General features: G+C 46.8%; 1 protein-coding gene across 4 annotated transcripts in view; it reads right to left on the reverse strand.

The window, feature by feature from the left end:
- The window catches only part of Spata13 (spermatogenesis associated 13), a 132,901-nt gene that overhangs the window by 65,496 nt on the left and 45,443 nt on the right, over window positions 1-21,962 (reverse strand). For 2 of the 4 annotated variants that reach the window (XM_021650132.2, XM_021650133.2), the window contains one exon: window positions 9,037-10,740. In XM_021650132.2, the coding sequence (XP_021505807.2) occupies window positions 9,037-10,599 (1,563 nt within the window). In that variant the 5' untranslated portion in view covers window positions 10,600-10,740. Of the gene's footprint in view, window positions 1-9,036; window positions 10,741-21,962 lie in introns of those variants that run through there. The other 2 variants (XM_060391085.1, XM_060391086.1) reach the window with 1 other exon arrangement.

Raw genomic sequence — 21,962 nt, forward strand, 5'->3', positions numbered from 1 at the left:
CTATCAAAATACTATGACAATGGTTCACATTAATGTGATTATCTTATATTTACTCTTTTCAGTGCCGAGGATGCGGCATGTACAGGTACTGAGCTACACTTCAGCCCAGCTTCTCAGAAATGTTAGAGTGTTTAACTGTTTATTAATAATAGTTGCTAGAAAGTTTATTACAGCTACTCATAACATTAATATGATATGCTGGGGTAGGGACGAGGCAGAGTAATCGCATTTAGGGAGGGGAAAAAAGTAACTTCACTCAATGATTAAAAGTTCTTTTTCAGCTGGGTCCAGTGGCCTGGGCCTGGAGTAGTCAACAGCAGCCTCAGTTAGTCAGCTGGGGCAGGAGAAGCATCTGAATCAAAAGCTTGCTGCCAGACTGAGAGACAGAGCCAAATACTCTTCCCCTCTCCTCCAAAAACAGGTGTGCCGGCGATCAAGAGTTCACGGGTCCTGTCCCAAATAATTAACCAAATAATACAAGAAAAGTAACTAAAAAGGGGAAGGGCAATGGCAATGAGCACTCACTCACCAAATTAAAACATTTACATGGTAAACAAGTGCCCTGCTCACTTTAAGAGGTGGCATGAGAAAGTGGCTGGGATTCTGATCCCTCTCCCTGCCGTTTCCCCCACCCCAGGTTCTTCTGGATATGGGGTCTCCCCTATGCTTCCCAGTTGGCCTGGGACTCAAATGATCCTGTGCTCAAATGATCCTCCTGCCTCGTCTTCCCAAGTTCAGGGACTACAGGTACACACCACAGGCCTCGCCCCTGGAGTTTTGAAGGGGCAAATCTCTTTGGTGACATCTCACCAGACACAAACTAGTCTAGAGATAAGCCCCAGGAAGCCTGACGACCATGTGCACAGCAGCATTTCTTCAGGTTTCAGCTTTTAGAAATAATCCCACCTCGAGACAGGGTCTCGCAATGTAGCCCAGGCTGGCCTGGAACTATGTAGCCCAGGTTGGCCTCCCTTGAGTCTCTGGCCTTGCCATCATTCCTATAAGTGTTGGGAAGTTCATGGCATTCTGGCCTGTCCCATACTAAGGGTCCATCAGAAGTTTGTGAAACCTGTCACCATAAAAAGAGCATCTGTGTGGATTAACAAGCATAGATCTTCTCAGAAGGCCAAGTAGCAAAACAGCTCAATCAAACAAATAAAGGGCTATTTCTCAAGAACCACTAATTTCATGTTTCTCCAAACAACCCTCTTCTTGTTTTCTTTTTCTTTCTTTCTTTCTTTTTTTCTTTCTTTTTTTTTTGTGGAGGGTGGGGTGTGGAGAGAAGAGTCTCCATAGTTACAGTCTGTTCTAAAATTTATGGCAAGCCTCCTGCCTCAGCCTCAAGTGCTGGGGTTATAGGCACGTACTACCACGTTCAGTTCCCTTTTCACTTCAGATTTTTCCCCCTTCCAAAGAAGAAATAAAGAGGGGGAGCATAGCTGAAAGCCTTTTAGGAGGAGAGAATAAATACATGCTTGCACAGGGAGCCTGCTGCTGCGTCTGACCACCCGAGTGGGACCTACATAGTGGAAGGGGGGAATGACTCCTCCCACTGATGCTCCCTCCTCTGAGCACCACATGCATGCTGTGGCATACAATAAACAAATATAAACACCCTTTTAAAAAAGACAGCACATCCAAGGTAGACGTGATACCAGTAACCCGGCCAGCACTCAGCAAGCTAAGGCAGGAGGCCTGTGAGTTTGTGGCTGGCCTGGGTTACACAGTGGGACTATCTCAGAAAATAAAACACAGCAACCCTAAAAAGTTTGGCTATGGGGATAGCTCAATGAGAGTGCTTGCTTGGCATTTTCAGAAGCCTGTGTTCAATGCCCAGAACTGGGAGAAAAGAACCTTGGAAATTTAATACTTCAGAAGGCACGATTAAAAATATGAGACAGGACAGACTGAGAACAATTATCTGCAATTCATGTGCAGTGGTTAACAGTGTATGTCCCTTTGACTGGGGTGGGGGTGCCCAGAGAGCCAATAAAGCATTAATTCTGGGTGCTTCTGTGAGGGTGTTTCCAGTTAGGACTGGAGTCAATGGGTCAGGTAAAAAGATCCATCCTCACAACTAGATAAAGGGAGACTACATGTATCCCACTGAGGGCCCAAGGAATGGGCCCTCCTCTCCCAGTGGGGTTATGGATATCATATCTTACGTTGGAGTCTGACTCATCAACTCCAGGACTGACATTTCACAGTGCTGCTCTGCTCTCAGGCCTTCAAACTTGGACTGAAACATGTTAGTAGCTTGCTGGGTCTCCATCACACCACAGCAGATGGTGAGACTCTGCCTCCATCCTTGAAGCAGCCGTTCCACGGCACTCCTCTTCCGTATCCCTGTTCGTTCCATAGCACTCCTCTCTCGTATCCCTGCTGGTTCTGCATCCCTCCAAGAAGTACTTTTGTTTGTTCTGTCTAAAAGTCTGAATACACATCCCAGGCTGGCCTTGAACTTACAGGAATCCTCTTGCCTCTGTCTCACTCGTGCTGGTATTTGTATGACCAGAACTGGAAAAACAAGATGTGATCTACCTACTTTGGCTAGAAAAGAATAAAGAACTTAAACATGAAAGCTGCTTTGAAGCATGTCAACGCTGAGCATGATGTGCTGTCGAAAAACACTGCTTTCAGAAAAGATATCACATGATTGCTCCCTTAGTCCACAAATTTACAAAATCACCAAATGTTCAGTTAAGAAAAAGCACAGCAGGGCATGGTGGTGCATGCCTTTAATCTCAGCACTTTGAAGGCAGAGGCAGGTGGATCTCTGGGAGTTAGGGGCCAGCCTGATTTACATATCAAGTTTTAGCCAGCCCAAGCTATACAGTGAGATCCTGACTGAAAACAAAAACAAAAACACAAAGAAAAACCAAAGCTATGATGTCCCAGTGGCTAAGGCACTGGACTAGACAGGCATAGAGACACAAATTCAATCAGCAGTTGACTCTTCTGGGCTGCACAGACTCTCCACACTGACTCTAAACAAGCCTGGGGAAATGTGGGGGAGGGAAAAATCCTAACTGCACAGTTACAGCACCTGTCCAGTTCCTATATGCCACCAAGCTATAAGCTTCCTACTCTGCCTCAATAACGCGGCTAAGTTCACCTTGAGCAGACTTTTCTGGGATCCAGCCCCCTTTTTCTTTTTAAACATGGTTTTTTAAAAACATTATTTATTAATTGTGTGTATATATATATATAAATATATATATGTAAACGAGTCCTATGGCCCAAGTGTGTAGGTCAGAGGACAACTAGTGGAAATTGGTTCTCTCCTTCCACCATGATGGTTCTGTGAGTTGAACACAGGCTGTCAGGCTAGGCTAGATGTGCCTATAGCTGCTGAGCCAGCTCACTAGCCTTCCTTCTTTCTTTTTAGTGGGTCTTACACAGTCCAGGCTGGTCTTGAACTCGGTATGTAGCAACAGATCACCCCCCCATGAGGTGGAATTACAGGCACGCGCCTCTAGGTTTATGAGTGCTGGGGACTGAACCCAGAGTTTCATGCATGCCCCACTAGATTTATTTCTGAAGACAAAACACAATCTTCCTGGTAGTAGGAATGGCTGTGTGGCATTAACTTCTGAGCCATCAAAATCTCCCAGAAGCAACACCTCAGGACTTGCCAGGCACCCAAATTGTGTGAGGTTCTTCTCTACCTCCATTAAACCACACAGAAGCAGCTGTATCAGAAGCCCCCAGAGTCATTTATTCAAGCTAAAAATTGGTCCAAATTTAAATGTGTTTCCCTAATGGAGAGTTTTATTGTTCTAAGCAAAAAGGACAACAGGGTACTTGCAGTGTCGAATAAGTCCTTCCCTTTACTTCCCGGTCCACTAAGTTTGTGGCTTGTGTGATGGGTGCCATCCAAACGAAAGGTGCTTCCCACGCAGCACCAAGCACCACCGATCCTCTGTCCCCTAAACATTCACAGAGACTCACTACACAAAGAAACTGCTAAATGACTTTGCAGTCCATGCCCTCCTCCCCTAAGTGCAGGCCTCAGGACCTGTGAAACAGACTCAGAAGGGCTACAACTCCTCTACAAGGCTGGTCTACAACTCTGACTCCACGTGTGCCCTGCAGCCCCTGCTCACATTCTCCCCGGCTCCTCAGTGCCTACATGGTCAAGTCCAAGTCCACAGTCCCAAGCCAGGTCCTTGCTAATCATATCCAGACCTCCTGACCAACCTTATCTTCTGCTTTTCCACCCAAACACCTACACAGAAGTTAGCTGGCCAATCTGCAGTTCCTCCAGCACTACAGTTTAGTCACCTGGTATCAGTACGTGCAAGCAACGGCAAAGCAGGTGTGCAAAACGTGTGTTACTTTGCTTCCCTTCATAGCAACCTGTGTGGAGGGACTGGTCAGCCAGGGCTAACCTTGCAGCAGCCTGTGTGAAGAAACTGGTCACTCCCAGGTTAGAGGCAGGGCTGGAGTTCAGGTAATTCACCTGCCTGTTCTCCCAGTCAGCCCAGAATGCCTAGTACTCTCCAGTAAGTAGGCCTTCAACATGCCAGGACCCCACTTACTAGTTCTAACTTTGGGGTGCTCTGCACCCTCTCATGAGGAGCACTCATTACTACTACCTTTTTTTTTTTTTAATTCTCTGAAGACAGGGCCTCACCCTGTAGCCCAGGAAAGCCCGGAACTCACTATGTAGCCCAAGCTGACCTCAGACTCAGCGATCCTTCTAGCTTAGTCTCCCAAGTACTGCCACAACAGACAGCCAGCACTGCATCCTCATTTTGAGGACAGTGATGGCTTTGTAAGTAAACAAACAATGAAACCTCTTTCCTCCCCCCCCCCCAGTCCCCCGTATCTGGTACACAGTAGGTATTCATAGCCAGGGTACGTGACCAGCTCTTACGTGCTCTTCTGGAGTTTTATTCCCTGAGGCTGTCTTTAGTTCCTGTCCACTGTCCTCTCACCTTACCACCTTCAGGCTTCTTGATATAAACTGGCAACTTTCCTTCTGGTCCCTTGCCTTCTAAGTCTCTTCTTCAGAGTGCTGAGGCAGGCTTGTCTCTCTGCTCACACACATTCCTGGCTCCTCAGGGTTCACCAGGTAATGCAGACTCTCCGCACAGAGGCCAAGGGTGTGGGTGACCTGAACCATAATGACCGAGTCTTAACCTGGTTTTTCTACATCAAACCAAGTGACAGTACTCCCTGTTCTTTGCAGTAAGAGAGATTTACACAACCTGTCCAGGCTACTACACCTTCAGAACCCTGCTCCTTATCAAGTCTGCAACTACTTAAAGGTAAACTAAGGATTACCTTAAGCTTCTGATCCTCCTGACTCTACCCCTGGTAGAGAGGGGTGAAACTACAGGGCCCCTAACACTACCCTGGGTTTATATAGTACCAGAGATCACACTCAGCCATGGAAGGGAAACACACTCCCTCGGGCCCAGAATCCTACCTTTAACATACAGCACATGTACAAGTGGGCAAGAACCATGACTCTTCTACATCCCTTCTTTATGTCTTTTGTGGGATTAATTCCATGCTAGGCAATTCTCACATCCATCTCCGCATTACTTGCATGCCTTTACTGGGCTTTACCTGATTTCAGTCTCTTGTACCTGGTAGATTCAAAACATACTGGGCTTGATGCCATCCTTAAATTGCACACACCACTGTTGGTATATCCTGGGTATTACGATAGCTGAGCTCTTAAAAAGAATGGGGGGGGGGGAGGCAGTAGGAGTGCTTATCTTTTATGAATAAAGCCATTGGTTTGATCACTGTACTACATAACAGGTGCAGTGGTTCACAGCTATCATCCCAGTACTTGGGATGTAGAGGGACGAGAGTCAGAAGTTCAAGGTGTTATGAAGCTTCTCTCATATAATAAAGTGAGTGTGAGACCAGTCTAATTATTTGACGAATTTCTCAACTTCTTGTAAAACTATAATGGAGTGTTCTATACAAAAAGATTTGAAGGACAGAAGCTGGAGAGGTGGCTCTTTGCTTCAGAGGACCCCATTTAGATTCCTAGCACCCATGTAGCAATTCACAATCATCTATAACTCCGGCTCCAGGGGATCCAACATTCTCTTCCGGCCTCCTTGGACAGCAGGTACACAAACATACATGCAGGAAAAACACATACTTAAAATAGTAATTTTGAAAATGTTAAGATGCTGGGGAACATCTAACATTAAGTGACTACCAAGCTCCATCCACCCTATAGGACTAATGGTTACTCCATACTCTACCCTAGGGACCACCAAGATCCAGAAGTTCGAGACTTCCTAGTTTGCCAAGATACCTAACTGGTGTCTGCAGCAGTGCCAGAGTCCAACCAAACTGGAAGCATGTGCCAAGGATTCACCAGCGCCTGGGAGAGGCTCACAGCTGGTGCTCACTGCTTACAGCCAACGACTACACTGCACACAGGTAGAGAGAAAATACCCTGTTTGGAAATTCCATATTAATACTCTAAACTACGATTCCTGCACCTTTCTAGGAAATGGGGAACATTTTTGACAAATAAATGCCAAGTGGCATTTATTCCCCAGTACAAGGATAGAACTCATAACCTGGAAAGTGGTAAGCAAGAACTCTGCCACAGAGTGTGTGTGTGCACGTGCCTTTTTGAAACAGAACGGACTATGTAGCTCAGGATGGCCTTGAACTCTGAATTCTCCTGCCTCTGCATCTGGAGTGCTGGGGTTACAGATCTGTGCCAGCACACTCAGCTTCTGAATAACATTTTTAAGGGGAAGAGGAACAATTTTGGGGGTTCTGTCCAACCCAGCACTATTCTTTACCAAGAATCACCACCAGGTGGTAGCATGAGGCCATGTTTTGCAAATTAATTACAGCAGCATTTTTTTTGACCCCAGCTCCTTTTCTTAGTTACCTGGTTAAACTGTTAAAAATTTCCCCAAAATTATTGTTTTGCTTTGATACAGGGTTCCATGCAGGCAAACATGTAGCTGACCATTACCTCAAACTTCTCATCTTCCTGTCTCTAGCCCTTGAGATGAGGCTTATACTCACAGGGTTTATACAGTCCTGGAGATCACACTCAGCGTGGGAGGGAATCACTCTCCCTCAGGCACAGGTCCTACCTTTAACATACAGAACCTGCGAGACTTATGAAAATCCTTTACTAGAATAATGGGGTGCCAAACATGGAGGCCAGCTGGATGTCTGCTGGAGTGAACGTCTCATCGTGGCTAGTGTGGATGTTCAATGTCCTCAAAGAGTTCAGTCTCTGGGGTGAAAGCATTAGAAGGTGCCGTGGACCTCTTAGAGAGAGCCCAGGGGGAGGTTCTTAGGTCACCTGGAGAATGTCCTTGATGGGGACCGTGTGACCTTACCAACCCCTCTCTTTCTGCCTCCAATCTTGAGACGTGATCAGTCACTCTGACACGGATTCCTGCCATAAGCTACTTTTGTCAGAGGGCCAAACCAACTGGACTGCCCAGTCTTTGGTATGAACCAATACAGCCATCAACAGAATAAAACTCGGAAATGGTGTGGAATCCACAGTCCTCCTGCCTCCATCTCCCAGACACTGAGCTTACACATGTGTAAGCAGCACATCTTACACATGTGTGACCACACACATCCAGTGGCCTGGGCATTTTGTGTACAGACGCAAAACAGGTGGAACATGCTCAGGACTGACCAATAAAAAAATCTGGCCAATTTAAAAAAAAACAAAAAAAACTGAGTCAGCGGAGTTGGAATTCCTTCCCCAGGGCTTCCTGTGCCCTGCAAGGGATCACCCTTCCTTATGAAGTATGCCAATTAGCAAATCATCTTCCATACTGGAAAGCTCTGACAGGTAGCCTGGCCCTCAGGCCTAGAGTAAAAGTAGTTGCAGGTCTGGTGACTGAGTATTATTAGAGCTGATCTGGATCTCCCCAAAGCACTCTGTAGTAATTCTACACTCCAGATCCTTTCCAGAGGCCCTATGACCTAGAGGTCTCTGGATAGCAATGGTCAAGGACAGATCTTTGCCAGCCATGGAAGTATGGTACACACCAATGATCCCAGCACTCCGGACTGTGACTTTGAGGCCAGCCTGGACTACAATTCAAGCTCTCATCTCAGGACATTTCTAACAGCTAGTCCATAGGCTGCCCTGGCTTCTGTTTAGAAACCCAACTGTGCAATCGTTTGTCTGCTGGCCTGCTCTAGGACTTGGTGGGAGCAGTCATAACAGTCTAGAAAGGATATGCAAAGAACAGTTTGCAGGATGTGTGCGTGGATACACTCCTGTCTGTTAGCTACGTGAGGTGGTATTACTGAATGTTCCCACAAAGTGAGAAAATCTGGCGGGGTGTTTGATGTGATGAGAAAAGAACACTGCTCTGACAAATGCTCTGACAGCTATTCACTGATTCGACCCACGAGCTGCTTGGAGCTCTACCCTAAAAGTAAGCACAACGGCCATCATTTCCACCTCTTTGAAGAAGCATCGCCCCGAGTTTGACAGGTACTGAGCTGCACATTTCTAATTCATTCCTAGGAAATAAAAACACCTAAGAGGTATAATGTTCTAACACAAAGAACTGCATTTGCAAGGACGCTGTTGGGAAGAATAACAGCAACAACTTAAAATACACAGATGATACAGGGTAATAAAACTCCCAAAATGGGAAAACCTTGAGAAACCCTCGTGGGCACATTCATTCCCAAAACCTAGCAGCAAGTGAGAGACTCAATAAATATATTTTCCATGAATGAGGTGGTAAACACCACATCAAGGAATCATATTTATTAGCATTTCAATTTAAGTGAGATAAAAATTACCTTATGGGGAGGTGTGGTGCTGGGGATCAAACTTCGGACCTTTCACATGCCAAGTAAGAACTACTACTGAGGCACATTCAGAAAGCACACCAGAACTAGACAGGCAAACCCAGTAACTTCCATCTCTGCTAAACTGTAGCTGGCACAGACGGAATCAGCAGTCTTTGGAAATCTCTGGGTGAATGAGCAATACTAGACAAGCCCCCCTCCTGACACTGTCACCCACCGGAGGGACTCCACCTGGACCCTTACCTCTTCCTTCCTCTCTTCTGGATTGGCAGCTCCACTGCGATTGGCAGGAAAACAGCCATCACTGCTTTCTCTTCCCTCATCACCAGCTCCGGAGCAGACAGCATCCTGGAGGGACACGGGCCCTGGCTGCCTCTGGGTGGCGTCCTCTGTCCTTTCTTCACTGTCCGCCGAACTGAGTGATAGCACGCTTAGACTACTGGGACATTTAGTACTTCCTGGGCTCTGGGGGCTTTGGGGCTTGGGTGTGGTGGGCCTCAGGGGGGTGGGAAGCTGCATGGGCTCATAGGGACGCTGGCTACCAGTATCCGACTCACTGGAGGCTTGGCTAAGCCCTTCTGGGCCTGTGGGAACCGGTGAGGGGCTTCTGGCACAAGGTCCATCATTTCCCAGTGGCTGAGCACTTTTGGTTTCCAGGGGGAATACTGCAGTGTCCACATCCAGGTGGGGTTCTGGAGCTGAGCTGGCTGAAGCAGGGCACGGTACAGAGATACAGGGTGAGGACAAAGGGCCACCACGCCTGGCATCTGGCTCCACGCTGCTGCTGGTGCGGCGCGAGTAGTCGTCATGCAGCCTGCTCCTCGGCCCCACTGGTGGGTTCGCGTCCCCCAGGCTGGGACCAGGGTTGGGGGCTGCGCTCCTGGAGGCCTCCCTCTTCCAGGCCGCATCCTTGACATTGCTCACCAGTCTCAGGACTCTGTCGAAGTCCTTGGCCCGGATGGGGCTCCTCCAGCGTCTGGTTCTTCTCTCGGAGCCACCCGGCTTCTCCGAGTCGGTGGATAAGCTACTGAAGGTCCTAGGGGGAATCTGCCTGTCGCCTGGCAGCTCTGTGAGGTTGGATGCTGACTTGCGCTTGAAGGAGCTCTTCAGCACGCTCAAGCTGTCGATGCTCTTGCTTCTGCGCGGTAGCGGCACAGCACTGCTGGGCTCTGGGTCGCGCACGTGGATCTCGCACAGGGCGTGCTCCGGTGTTGGCTGGCGCCCCAGGTCCAACAGGCTGATGCGGCCCAGGCCATAGGCCCTGCGGATGCTGCGTGAACGGTGAGTGTTCCTCTGGAAGGCGTCCTCCGTGTCCTCAGGATCTGAGCAGTCGGACCCAGCCCCATCCCCGGCAGGCCCCAAGGATGGGCATCTGCCCAGGCCCTTTCCCAGGATAGCAATGGTGCCATTGGGAGCAGCCCTTGTGGGGTCTCCTGCTGGCTCTTCCTTGGAAATTTCTGCCCCCTCCCGGTTCTGAATTCCTTGAAGGACAGAAGATTTCAATCTTTTAAAAGATCCCATTTTACGGAAGGAGGCCAGGGCATTCCACGTGGAGGAATTCCCCACAAGGACCACCGAGCGAGGCCTCTCAGAGTGTGAACTCATCCTCTTCCGATTACCAGAGAAGAGACGAACCAGCTTGGAAGGGCTGAGCCTGGCTTCTGGGACTTCAGGGTCACTGCTGGGGCTGCCTTTGCAGCCTCCATTTTGACATGCTGATGATGTCACCATTTTGGGGGCCTTGAGGTTGGAGGTTGAACAAGTGGCCGTGGCACCTTGCCCATGGCTGTCCTGGGCTGTTGTCATGTTCTTGGGATGGTCAGCCTGGTTCAGACCCCCATTCACGCCTATAACCAGGGGTCCCAGCTCCAGACCTTCATCTCCAAGGACGACAGCCTGGTTTTCACATCTGCTGTGTACATCTAGATCCGTAGTCACAGCTACTGCCTGCAGCACAAAACAAAGCAGGCATTTATTTAACCATTGTCCCCAAGGAGGCGCCTCAGCAGACTGATCTGTCAACCTACCAACTGCTAATAGAAAGAAGAAAGGGAGTGCTCCAGGACACAGGCATCTGAATATACCTTCTTCCCTCTTCTCTTCTATCCTAACCCCTATACATACCTGTGCCCACTCCCCCTGGCCTTGTCCATTCCCCCTGCCTTTACCCACGCCTTCCCGCGGCACTACCCAAAGCCCTCTCTGAATTGTGCATTAAACTAATGCATAGAGAGAGAGAGGCCCAGCTGGGATCTGCACCCTGGGCACCTGACTCCATTTCCATCCTCTCCTGACCCAGAGAAACCAAACCCCAGCTGTTTTCAGATACTAGTCAATGCCATTACCTCCAAGAGATAGTCAAGGCACCAGGAGGAGACTGTAGAGAGAACTCAAGGCTCAATTTTATTTAGCTTACCATTTTCAAGCTGAATTTTATCTTATGGGAAGTGCAGTCTGTATTACCTGCTCTCGCATACCACTTTCTCTTCCCCTTGGCTCTTGTGTCATGCCCAGTTGGGGAAGGTTTATCAGGAGTGCCAGGGGAAAACAGATAAAGAATCCATGCCACCCGGAATGAGGGAGTCTCTGCTGACTTACCCTGTCAGCACTTTGCTAATAATAGGAAGATTGATGGTGTACTGTGCCCTCTGTGGCGCACAATTCTAATGGAGAAGACAGTGTGCGAGAGGCATAGGGAGGGGGCTGTGGGATGCATTTGAATTAGCCACACGAGCAGAATGTTGAATTCTCTGCCTGAGGGTGAAACTCTAACTGTCCGTCCTCAGCAACGTGGGGTGTGACTATTTCCGTACCTTGGAATCCTAAAGTCACAAAGAAGTATCCAAGTCCAGTTCACAGCCAAGCACACACCAGCAGAGGGCACCACAAGACCTTTTTAGCCCAGGATAAACCTTTGGTTAAGGGGACCCTCGGGGCTCAAAGGATGAAAGGACAGAGAAGCGTGTTGGGTAGTTTGAAAATGCTCCTTGGAAGACATGGAGCTTAGGCCTACATGCTAAACCTACATCTGCCACACACTCTGCGTAAGCCATCTCAACAACCCATGCTTTACGCCGTCTATGAAATAAGAGGCAACTATCCACCAACTCATTATGTCCTGATCCTCCCCAGGGTACAAGCGACAGGCCAGGCCCCATAAGAATTCAAGATGGTGAGAGGAAGTTGTCAAAGGGCAGCTGGGAACACACTATGCACGGGAGGCAGTGAATGAAGGTGAACAGTCCTGACTTCCAGGCAAAAGCTAAAGCCCTCAAGGAACTGGCAAGAGGAACAGTGCCGCTGGCGGGGTGCCCCAATGCACTGAGTACTGAGCATCATGGGAAGTAGGGCTAGACGTCTTCACGCTCTCGGTGTTAAACATCATTCTTCAAGAACAAGTGCAGGGTAGTTTCTCTAGGTATACCTTCTGGTACCACTAAAGTAAGAGCCCCTGTGAGCCTCACCACATGCATTACCAAAGCATGAAGATACTTTGGTAATACAAACAAACCTACGGCCTTTGGGGTATGAAAACCACGTGACTGCAAACTTAAGCTTATTCAGGGTGGTCTCGACATGAAACTGTATTCGTGTTCCCAGCTATATCATGACATACTACTGTACCTTTAACTGGTGATTAAATTTAGAGGCTATCACTGCCCTCCTTTTTACGTGGTAACTCTTTTATTTGTTGGTTTTACTACTCTTTAACTTTTGAGACCTGGTCTCACTAAGTTTGTCTTTGAACAGCAATCCTTCTGCCTCGACCACCCAAGGGCCATCATCAGGAACTGTTTACCAGTGTTTTTCTAGGTTGAAGATTCTTACATTTTTATAACACTAGTAAGTAAACCTACTTTACTAAACCTACTTAAAAACCTATTTACTTTAAAAACCTATTTAAATTTGGATTCAGACTCCAGAACAAACTTGGAGACAACCTGGGCAACAGATTTAGAAAACCAATGATTTACTGTTTGCTCATGAGCAGAACAAGGCCATTGCTGTTTACCGCTTTAAAGTGGAAAGTGAAAAATCACAGGAAAAAAAAATAAAAGCTTTCCTGGAATCTCTGAGTAACACACCAAGTTGCATTATTTGGAATTGATGCTTTGACCCCCATTAACTAACAAAGCCCGCAATTCAATTACTGGCTTTATGGCAAGCCTTATAAATCATGGGAGTACTGCCAGAGATCTACAAGAAAGAATTTGAGATGGGAATATTGTGAAATCCAGTTGCCCACAAGCTGGACTATGGGGTGAATGAACTTTACAGTGGAATATCCACACCCCCCCAACTTGTAATGGGACATCTCTAAAAACAGCTCTAACCAACAAATTTAAATTAGAGCTTAAAATTGAAAATCAGTGACATATACCTAAAACCTACTGATGAAATGTAAATTTCAGAAAATGTAGACAATGCACTGAAAGCAGAAATGTGGAAGCAGAAGACGTGCCGAGCAACTTCACTGGGCTAGGGTGCTGCCCGAGAGCACAGCTAACGCCACAGGAAAGCCCATGAGGCTGAGCACTACTGTGTAATCCCATTCCCACCCCATCCATTTCCAGGTCTCCAGTTATGTTCAGGCGAGTGTGATACCAAAATCATTAAAAGGAATATTCCAAAAGAAGGCAAGCCATAGGACCATCCTCAGTCCTGCCCAGGGTACCAAGTCATCTCTGTTATCCATGCCACATATGCTGCCTTACCTCCCGCTGGTCATTCGGTAGCCTCCTCAGAGGAGGAGAGGCACTGTGGCACTGCAGTGCTGAGTTCAAATAACCCTTGCTTATTTAATAATACCCCCCAAAGCACAAAAGGAGAGGTGCTGGCAATTCAAACATGCTAATGAAAGCACTTCCTTGACCTGAAAAGATGACACTTCTCATAGGTATGTGTGTCAACACAAAACACTGCACATTTTAGGGCCAGCTGTATCTGAGGTATCAGTCACTCACCAGGCTTCTTGGCTATTAGAAAGGGGTGGGGGGGGGGAAGGCTGGTAGTGAATAAAAGCACAGTAGGTGGGCATGGAATCTAGTCCAGCACTGTCTTCTAGTGGCCAGAACCTAGAGACAATCTCGCCACTTCTTCCCCTGGTCTCTGTGGCCACCAAGTCTGAGACCATCATTGCCTGTCTCACGGGTCCCCCAGGAGTGTGGAGCACACTACCTTACCTCTAGCCTGAGACGCCTTCTTCCTGGCTGCCTCCCTCCTGCAGTCCAGCTCACTCCCACCCACCCTTCACTGTCACCAGTGCACTTCCTGATCTGCAAATGGAGCCGTCACTGAAAGCCATGGCACTGGCTGCAGCACACCAGACCTCACTCCAGCCAGGCTCCATTTTGTTTAGGGTCTGGAGCTAACTAGAAAAACTGAGGGCCTGTGCAAGCTCGGCAAGCCCCCCACCTCTGCATCACACCTCTGCCCACAGGCTCACACGCCACTGTAGATCATCTTCTCATCTTGGACTCTCTCCTGTGGGGGGTGTCTCCATTGCAGAGGATCGCAATTCCTAGTACCATGAATAACGGCGTCTGATAGATTTGGTCAGTGAGAACCAGTTGTGGGATATCTGAGAGAAAAAGGAAGGCTCCAGTACCTCTGTGGGTGGCATCTGTCTTCACTTTGGCTCTTCCTCATCATGTCACCGATCCTGTCAGAGGCAGTTCCTGGGTTCAAGTGACTGTCCCTTCTCCCCTCCAGCCGAGGGGTCAGTTGCACACCTGTCACTGTCCCAACTAAATATACACAATCCTGTGGGAGTCTCTCTGTTTGAAACACCGAGAGGCAGTTCTCTTTACCTGTGCAACAGGCATGCACTCTGCCTTGCCTTTATTAACTCAAGTAACTAGCCTCTCAAGTAACTCTTCCTCCCTTGTGTGTAGTTCAATTGGTTCTGCTGCTCACCACCCTGCTCCAGCATTCTGCTCTGGCACTCTGCTCCTCCTCCAGTTTCTCCAGTGATCTCTGAAGAGTTTGAAAAGTTCTTTAAGGGCAGAGATCACAACCTATTTTGCTGTCCTCATCATCCATCAGGTGAATGACTGGCAGACTGAAGATGAGGGAAACACCCTTCTCCATACATCAGATATAACAATCTGAGGCCACATAATTTTTCTGTGGGAACTATCTTTCATCCCCTATGATGTTTCATGATAGTGGTGGCTACCAGCATTACTGGGAACAAGAAAAACTGCATCAGGTGTGGCAGCTCAGGGTAATCCCAGAACTTAAGAAGCTGATGCAGGAGGATCTTGAGTTTGAGGCCAGTCTGAGTTATATAGCAAGTTCTAGACCAGCCTGGGCTATATGCTGAGATGCTACCTCAAAAACACCAAGATAGAGAGATGAGATGATAGATAGATAGATAGATAGATAGATAATTAATAGATGATAGATATAGACAAAGACAAATAGAAAGATAGGATGGATAGATAGATAGATAGATAGAGGAATGCTATAAAAACTGTTTCAGAGCATAAATACTTGAAATTACTGAAATTTATTTTCAACCATAAAACTGACGATTACATTGTTTGGTAGTCCTAAATATGTTTTTAATTATGCTATAAATGTTCTGTTTATGTTGTGGCAGCAATATTAGGTTGTTCAACAAATGACCTTTAAAATGCTGTTAAGTATTAAGCTAATAACAATATTCAGTCACTTATTTTACAGACAAGGTTTAACTATGCATCACACACTGCCTTTAAACTCACTACATAGTTTAGGCTGGCTTCAAACTCACAAGAATCCTTATGCCTCAGCCTCCCAAGTACTGGGATTACAGATATGGGCCACTATACCCACGCCTTATTTAGCCACTTTTTAATTATCAGTAAAGATATCTCATTTTAACTAGTAATCAATTTATTGATCAAAGCTTAGTGATTTGTATGCTCATTTTGCAAATGTGTGTCTGAGTGGACCTAGCAATTAATTTCTTTGTATTTCAAAGCATACTTGGTGAAATGTAAAATGAAGGCAGCAGGCTAATACCTTCTGGCTCCTTGCTTGCTTCAGGAAACTGAGTGCAAATGCATCATATTTTGGTTTTTCAAGGTTTCCATTTCTTGCCAAACAGTGTAGATACCCATCTTGTGTGATATGCTCAAATTACTAAGCTTTTGTCATCAGGCTGTGATGGCTGTGGGAAAAAGTAGAAATGTGCAGCCAAAATGCATTCAGATAAGTACTAAAATTCTAAATATCTCACAACATCAAGTATGCTCCTTCACCCCAAACACATGCGATCCATTTCAGTTTGGGATCCACAGAAGTAAAAGCCCATGGTGATGTTTTCCTCATGCTAGGTAAGCCCATATGCCTCCCCAATGGTGGAGCTGTTACCTTCCCATCATTTCAACATTTTCCAGGGCACTGGTAAAGTCAGGGGCCAGAAGCCAAAATTCTATCATCCCGCATTTTGAGACCTGGTTTTATCCCAAATAAGTAAATCAATTTGAAAATAGATTCTGTAAAAAAAAAAAAACACAAAAAAAACAGCCTACATATGGGAGGAGTATCTTTTTAAAAATTTCTTTTTATTATTATAGTTTAGGCCACTCCATCCAATTTCATTAAAATTTTATCTATATAGCTACCCTTTCACTTTATCACAATTTACATTTCTATAATCACATGCATTTGAGTTTCTAATTCCTCAGACTCACAAAACTCCTTATACCAGCCTTACTTGGTATACCAACTCCTTATACCAGCCTTACTTGGTTTCTAATTCCTCAGACTCACAAAACTCCTTATATCAGCCTTACTTGGTATAAGCACCTCAGGGAAGAGGAGGAAACTCCTCTCAGCTGAGTATCAGGGACTCAGCATTCTCCCATGTAAGGAGAGGGTGGTTTCTGAAGCCATGTGCTATGGCTTTATTTACACATTCAATGACTGAAGTTAAATGTTCATACATGAGAAGTGAAGCTGTGGGTAACTGGAAAAGAAAATAATTGTGTATTCGAAAACATATCAATTTCATGCAAACATGCCACGGTCCCAGGCTTTCCTTATCTAGGTTATGGGGGCTAACTAAACTACATTCCTGTGGAGAGAATGGGAAAAAAATGAGGGGTTTCAAAGGTAGGCTTTAAACCTAACAAAAAGCCTCCTGATGTCTCTGAAGCAGGGGTTCAGGTAGGTGTGGCGTGAGATACAGAAGCAGGCAAGTAATACCCACTAAGGCTCAGAACAGGTACAGGCTGTATCCCCTCCTTCCTTCACCTCACATGACTCAGGGGCTCAAAGAGTCTTGAAAAACTGTCACTTAACGTTGTCCAGTGGCTTGTCTATATTACCCACAGTTCACCCCATGCCCCACTTGCCTCTCTAAGAGCAGAAAAAAACTGAAGCATCCACCAGCCAAGGCCACCTAAGGCCTGTACCAATGCCAAGACAGAAGTCACGGTGGAGCCTCTTGCACTCGTCATTCAGAGCAATGAAAGCATTTCCAGATGGGTGGCCTTTTCTTGGAGGCACTTGGAAGGTCACTGGACCAAAAGCAATGCGCCTCTGCTTGCTGAAGGCAGACTGGGCCAGACTCTGGGGCTATGTGCCAGTGGGCTCACAGGCTCAGGCTGATGGTGCCACTGACACAGAAGCGCCCAAGAGGGACAGGACAGGACAGTGTGCATAGCCAGAGTTCAACCAGATATACTAATGACTGCTAATAGGAGCATGTACCTTTCACTGCGTTTCCCCAGCACTTCTACATTTCAGAGGGGTTTTAGTTTGCTTTTGCTTTTTGTATTAAAAGTGTCTCTGTGTCTCTGGCTCGCCAGATCAACTTTCTGCTTGGTTTCCATCCAAGAGTCAAGGAAGTCATCCACCTGTGGTTCAGGGAAGGTAACAGCAGAGTGTTCTGCTACCGTAAAAGAGTCCAGAAAGGGACCCTTCTCCGCCCAGTGCAGTCAGGCAGCTCAGATCACTGTATCAACACCACACTCTAGCCGAAATACTTTTCTGCCTTCCTCTCCGGGAACTGACAAGGTGGACCATGTCTTCTTGCAGAGCCCTTCACAACTCTTGGCACAGACCTTACTAAAAAAGAGTCACTTGACGATAGCGTGCAACAGCACCAATAGTGCTCAAATGTAAATGCTTCTGGCAGCCATCAGTAAGCCACATTCTCACTCTCTTGATTCAAAGAGTGAACGGGGCCCAACCACAGAGAAAACTGAGAAAGAGGGAACTGGAGCAAAACTCCATTAGGAGAAAGTTACATTTGGAAAAAAATGTGCAGGGCCCACAGAACCTGCAGGGCTCACTTTAGCAACCATTTCTCTCAGCAGAGCTATGCTGCAAAAAAGGACTCACAGGCAACACAATTCTTTGTCTCCACACAGATGCACAGCCAGTAGCTTTCATGAGGGCCCCTGTGCGGTCAGCACATCCCACTGGTGAGTTTGGCTGATCAGCGTACCGGCACCATTCCAGGTACTTGGGCAGCAGAGACCTCCCTGCAAAGGATCCAAGACATCAGTGACATGGGCCCCTGTGGTTTCAATGTCCCTGTTAGGGTCTGACTGTGAACTGTCCCCATCAGGCTCAATGTGTTCGGATGCTTACTCCCCAGACGCTGGCACTGTGTTGAGAAACTGTGGCGCTTTGGGGACTATGGTCACACTAACAGAGATGGGTTGTAGGGGGTAGGCCCTCAAGGTGATTCCTGCTTCTTATTGTGATCCAACCTCTCTGCTTCTTCTCTATCTCTTGTGTTGTGATTAGCTGCCTCATGCTTCTACCCCTGAGACAACAATCAGTCCTAACATCATGGCTTCCTTGCCATGGTGGACTTACATCCCTTGAAACTGTGAACCAGAATGAATCCTTCCTCCCTATAGTGCACCTGTCAGGTTTCTGTCACAGTGACAGGAGAAGTAGCTAATATAGAACCCCTTCCAACCTCACACTGCAGCTTAACTGATAAAAGAAGAATCCAAGCCTTTGAAAACTGATCGCACACTGAGGGCTCCACTCTCATAAAAGGACTAATACCCTAATTGTGGAAGTTCACTACTGAGCCTGCAAGATTGGCTTTCTCTTGATTTCTTCCATCTTTCTGCCTCCTGCCATGTTATGATGCAGCATAACAGCCCCTGACTCGGACCTCCATTCTATAGAAATGAGAGTCTAGTGTTGCTCCTCTGGTTTGGCCTGCCAAGCCCTGGGACCGAGGTGGATATACTTTTAGCATTTGTAACTTCCCAGCCTGTGGTATGCTGTTAAGAGTGGACATCTGCTCTTTCCTGTATGACCTATGAATGAACAGTGAGTAGGAGGAGCCAAACCCTGCCAAAGCACATTCCTCAGTCTCAGCACCTTCTAATAAACACGGCATGGGTGTGTTTCCCATGCCTCCTTGTCTGCTTCTCATTTCCTCCCCATCACCCTGACATTGTTAATCTGAGAGCTTCCACCTGCACTGCCTTACCCACACCTCCCATCTGTGCCCTGTGAAAGACACCCAGAGAGCATGGGGACCACACCATCCTTCCCCAAATTTACTAGATGGGACAGAGCTGGCTCCCGCCAGCTAGGACCCTTCTGATGGACACCTAATAAAACAGGGTATGCTTGTTCCTGACTCAGCTACAGTCTGGCATCCCACTGACAGGATCCTCTGACACAGGAGTGTCGCCTACACCCCCTTCGTGATCATGGAGATGACTGGAAGCTGTGCTTGCTGCCACTGCCCAGCATTGTGAGAGGAAATTTTACAGGGCTAGTCCAAATGTGAAGTTGTCACATTTCTATTGTATGTGTCATTTCTGTACCATGGTAAAGAAAACAAACAAACAAAACGAAACAAAACAGGAGGTGAAGACTGCTACATTCTGTTTGGAGGTGAGCAATTCCAATCCCACATAAGACAGCCAGAAAATTAAAAAAAAAAAAAAATCAAAAGTTTGCAAATGTATTCATCTGGAAGACTCTCCCTTGAGGGACCCATATCCACACTTCTGTTATGTCTTGCTTACTTTCCTTCAGAAAAGGAAGCACTAATTTCTTTTGTAAAATTTAATCAATTAATTGTGTGTGTGTGTGTGTGTGTGTGTGTGTGTGTGTGTGAGAGAGAGAGAGAGAGAGAGAGAGAGAGAATGAACATGTAGCAGAAGACAGAGAACAACCTGCATCAGCCAGAACTCTCCTTCCACCACCTGAGTTCCGGGAAACAAACTGTAGTCATGAGACCTGGAAGCCACTGCCTTTGCCCACTGAGCCATCTCAGTGGCCTTGCTCTCTGTGATGCTTCCTTGGAAATCCCACGGCCCTGCTCTCAGGTGTGTCTTACTTTCCTGAGGGCCTCCCTTTCCCTTTATCCTTATGCTTAAGCCTAGACTAAACTATCTTTATTAAATATCATATTAAACCCAGCTTTGCTCCAATCAGCTAACAAAGGGGACACGGTCTCCTGCACCTGACCGTGAGATATGATGGGGTGTGTTTGGGGGAGGGGTGTCCTGGGTTAGAATAAACCCAAAGTTTACACATGCTCAGCGAGAGCTATACATGGATACCCCAGCACTTGACTGTGAGATACAAAAATTCAAAACACCAGACTTTAAAATACCTCTTACCACAAAGTGCTCATATTATCACCCCAACTGAATTTAATTCACAATGTAAACAAACTACTTAATAATCATGGTAGTTAATACTGACTTTAAACTTGACAGGCTATAGAATCACCTATGAAATGAGTGATAACAAACACACCTGTGATTATGTTAATTAGGTGAGAAGACACACACACCCCAGTTATAGGTGGCAAAAGTCCTTGGGCTGCTGTCCTAGACTGCATAAAAAGGAGAGAGCTGGCTCAGCATCAACACCCATCACTTTGCCTAATTCCTGACTGTGCATGCAATGTGATCAGCTGCCTCATGCCCCTCCCCATCAGGATTCCCCTGCCATAACAGACTTAGCGCCAAAATAAGCCCTTTCTCCATTAAGTTGCTTTTGTCAGGGTATTTTATCAGAGCCACACAGAAGAAACTAAGACCTAAAACAGGGTAATCTACTGGTAATTGTCACTATTAATATACCAGAGTAAGTGAATGGCCGCAGTTCTATAAAAAGAGGACCCAGAGGTGACCAGTGCAACAGAGATCCTTTGCAGTCTTTTGAAAAGATGGCATCTGTGGTGGCTTGAATAAGATTGGCCCCAGAGACTCTTATTTGAATGCTTAGGGAGTGGCATTAGGAGGTATGGCCATACTGGATGTGTGGCCTTAGAGGAACTGTGTCACTGGGGATAGCCTTTGGGGTTTCAAATGCTCAAGCCAAGCCCAGAGTCAGTCAGTCAGTCTGTATCTCTCCATGTCTCTCTGACTCTGTTCCTACTGCCTGCTGACTCCTTCTTCAGCACCATGTCTGGCTGAATATAACCATGCTTTCCACCATGATGAGAAGGGACTAAAACTTTGAGCCTGTAGCCCCAATTAAATGTTCTCCTTTGGGCTGGAGAGATGGCTCAGAGGTTAAGAATACTGACTGTTCTTCCAAAGGTCCTGAGTTCAATTCCCAGTAATCACATGGTGGCTTATAACCATCTACAGTAAGATATGTCCCTCTTCTGGTGTGCAGACAGAACACTGTATAAATAACAAATAAATAAATTTTGTTTTCCTTTCTAAGAGTTGCCATGGTCATGCTGTCTCTCACAGCAATAGACACCCTAACTAAAGCAGTATCTTTGTCCCTGGCATTCTCTGGCTTCCCCTCTAATGACTCTCAGACCCTCATGAGGTTTCTTATTACACGTGGCAACCTTCCCCAGTTTCTCAGGCCAGGAATCTATCCTGTGTTGCAGACAGATGCAAAGCCTCACAGGCCCACACACAGAGGTGAACTTGAAGAAGCCAGACTGCGGCGGTGTCAGCTCCTCTAGCCTGATGCCCCAGCCCTTCTGTGCATGCTGTCTCCAACTGGACTGGCCTAACAGCAGCAACTTTGTGACTGAAGGACAGAAGGCATCCTGCAAGTACAATGATTATTGGTAGCAACTTCCTAAGCCTCTACTGGCCCAGCCAACAGACAAAGCCAGCCTTTTCACTGGTTCAATATCTGGCAAACTAGACAGGCATACATGTCCTAGAGTGAGACTCAGATTTATATTTAAATTTTATTAAAACAAACAAAACCTG

Source organism: Meriones unguiculatus, chromosome 9, assembly GCF_030254825.1.
Source record: "Meriones unguiculatus strain TT.TT164.6M chromosome 9, Bangor_MerUng_6.1, whole genome shotgun sequence".
In the NCBI taxonomy this organism is placed as follows: Eukaryota; Metazoa; Chordata; class Mammalia; order Rodentia; family Muridae; genus Meriones; species Meriones unguiculatus.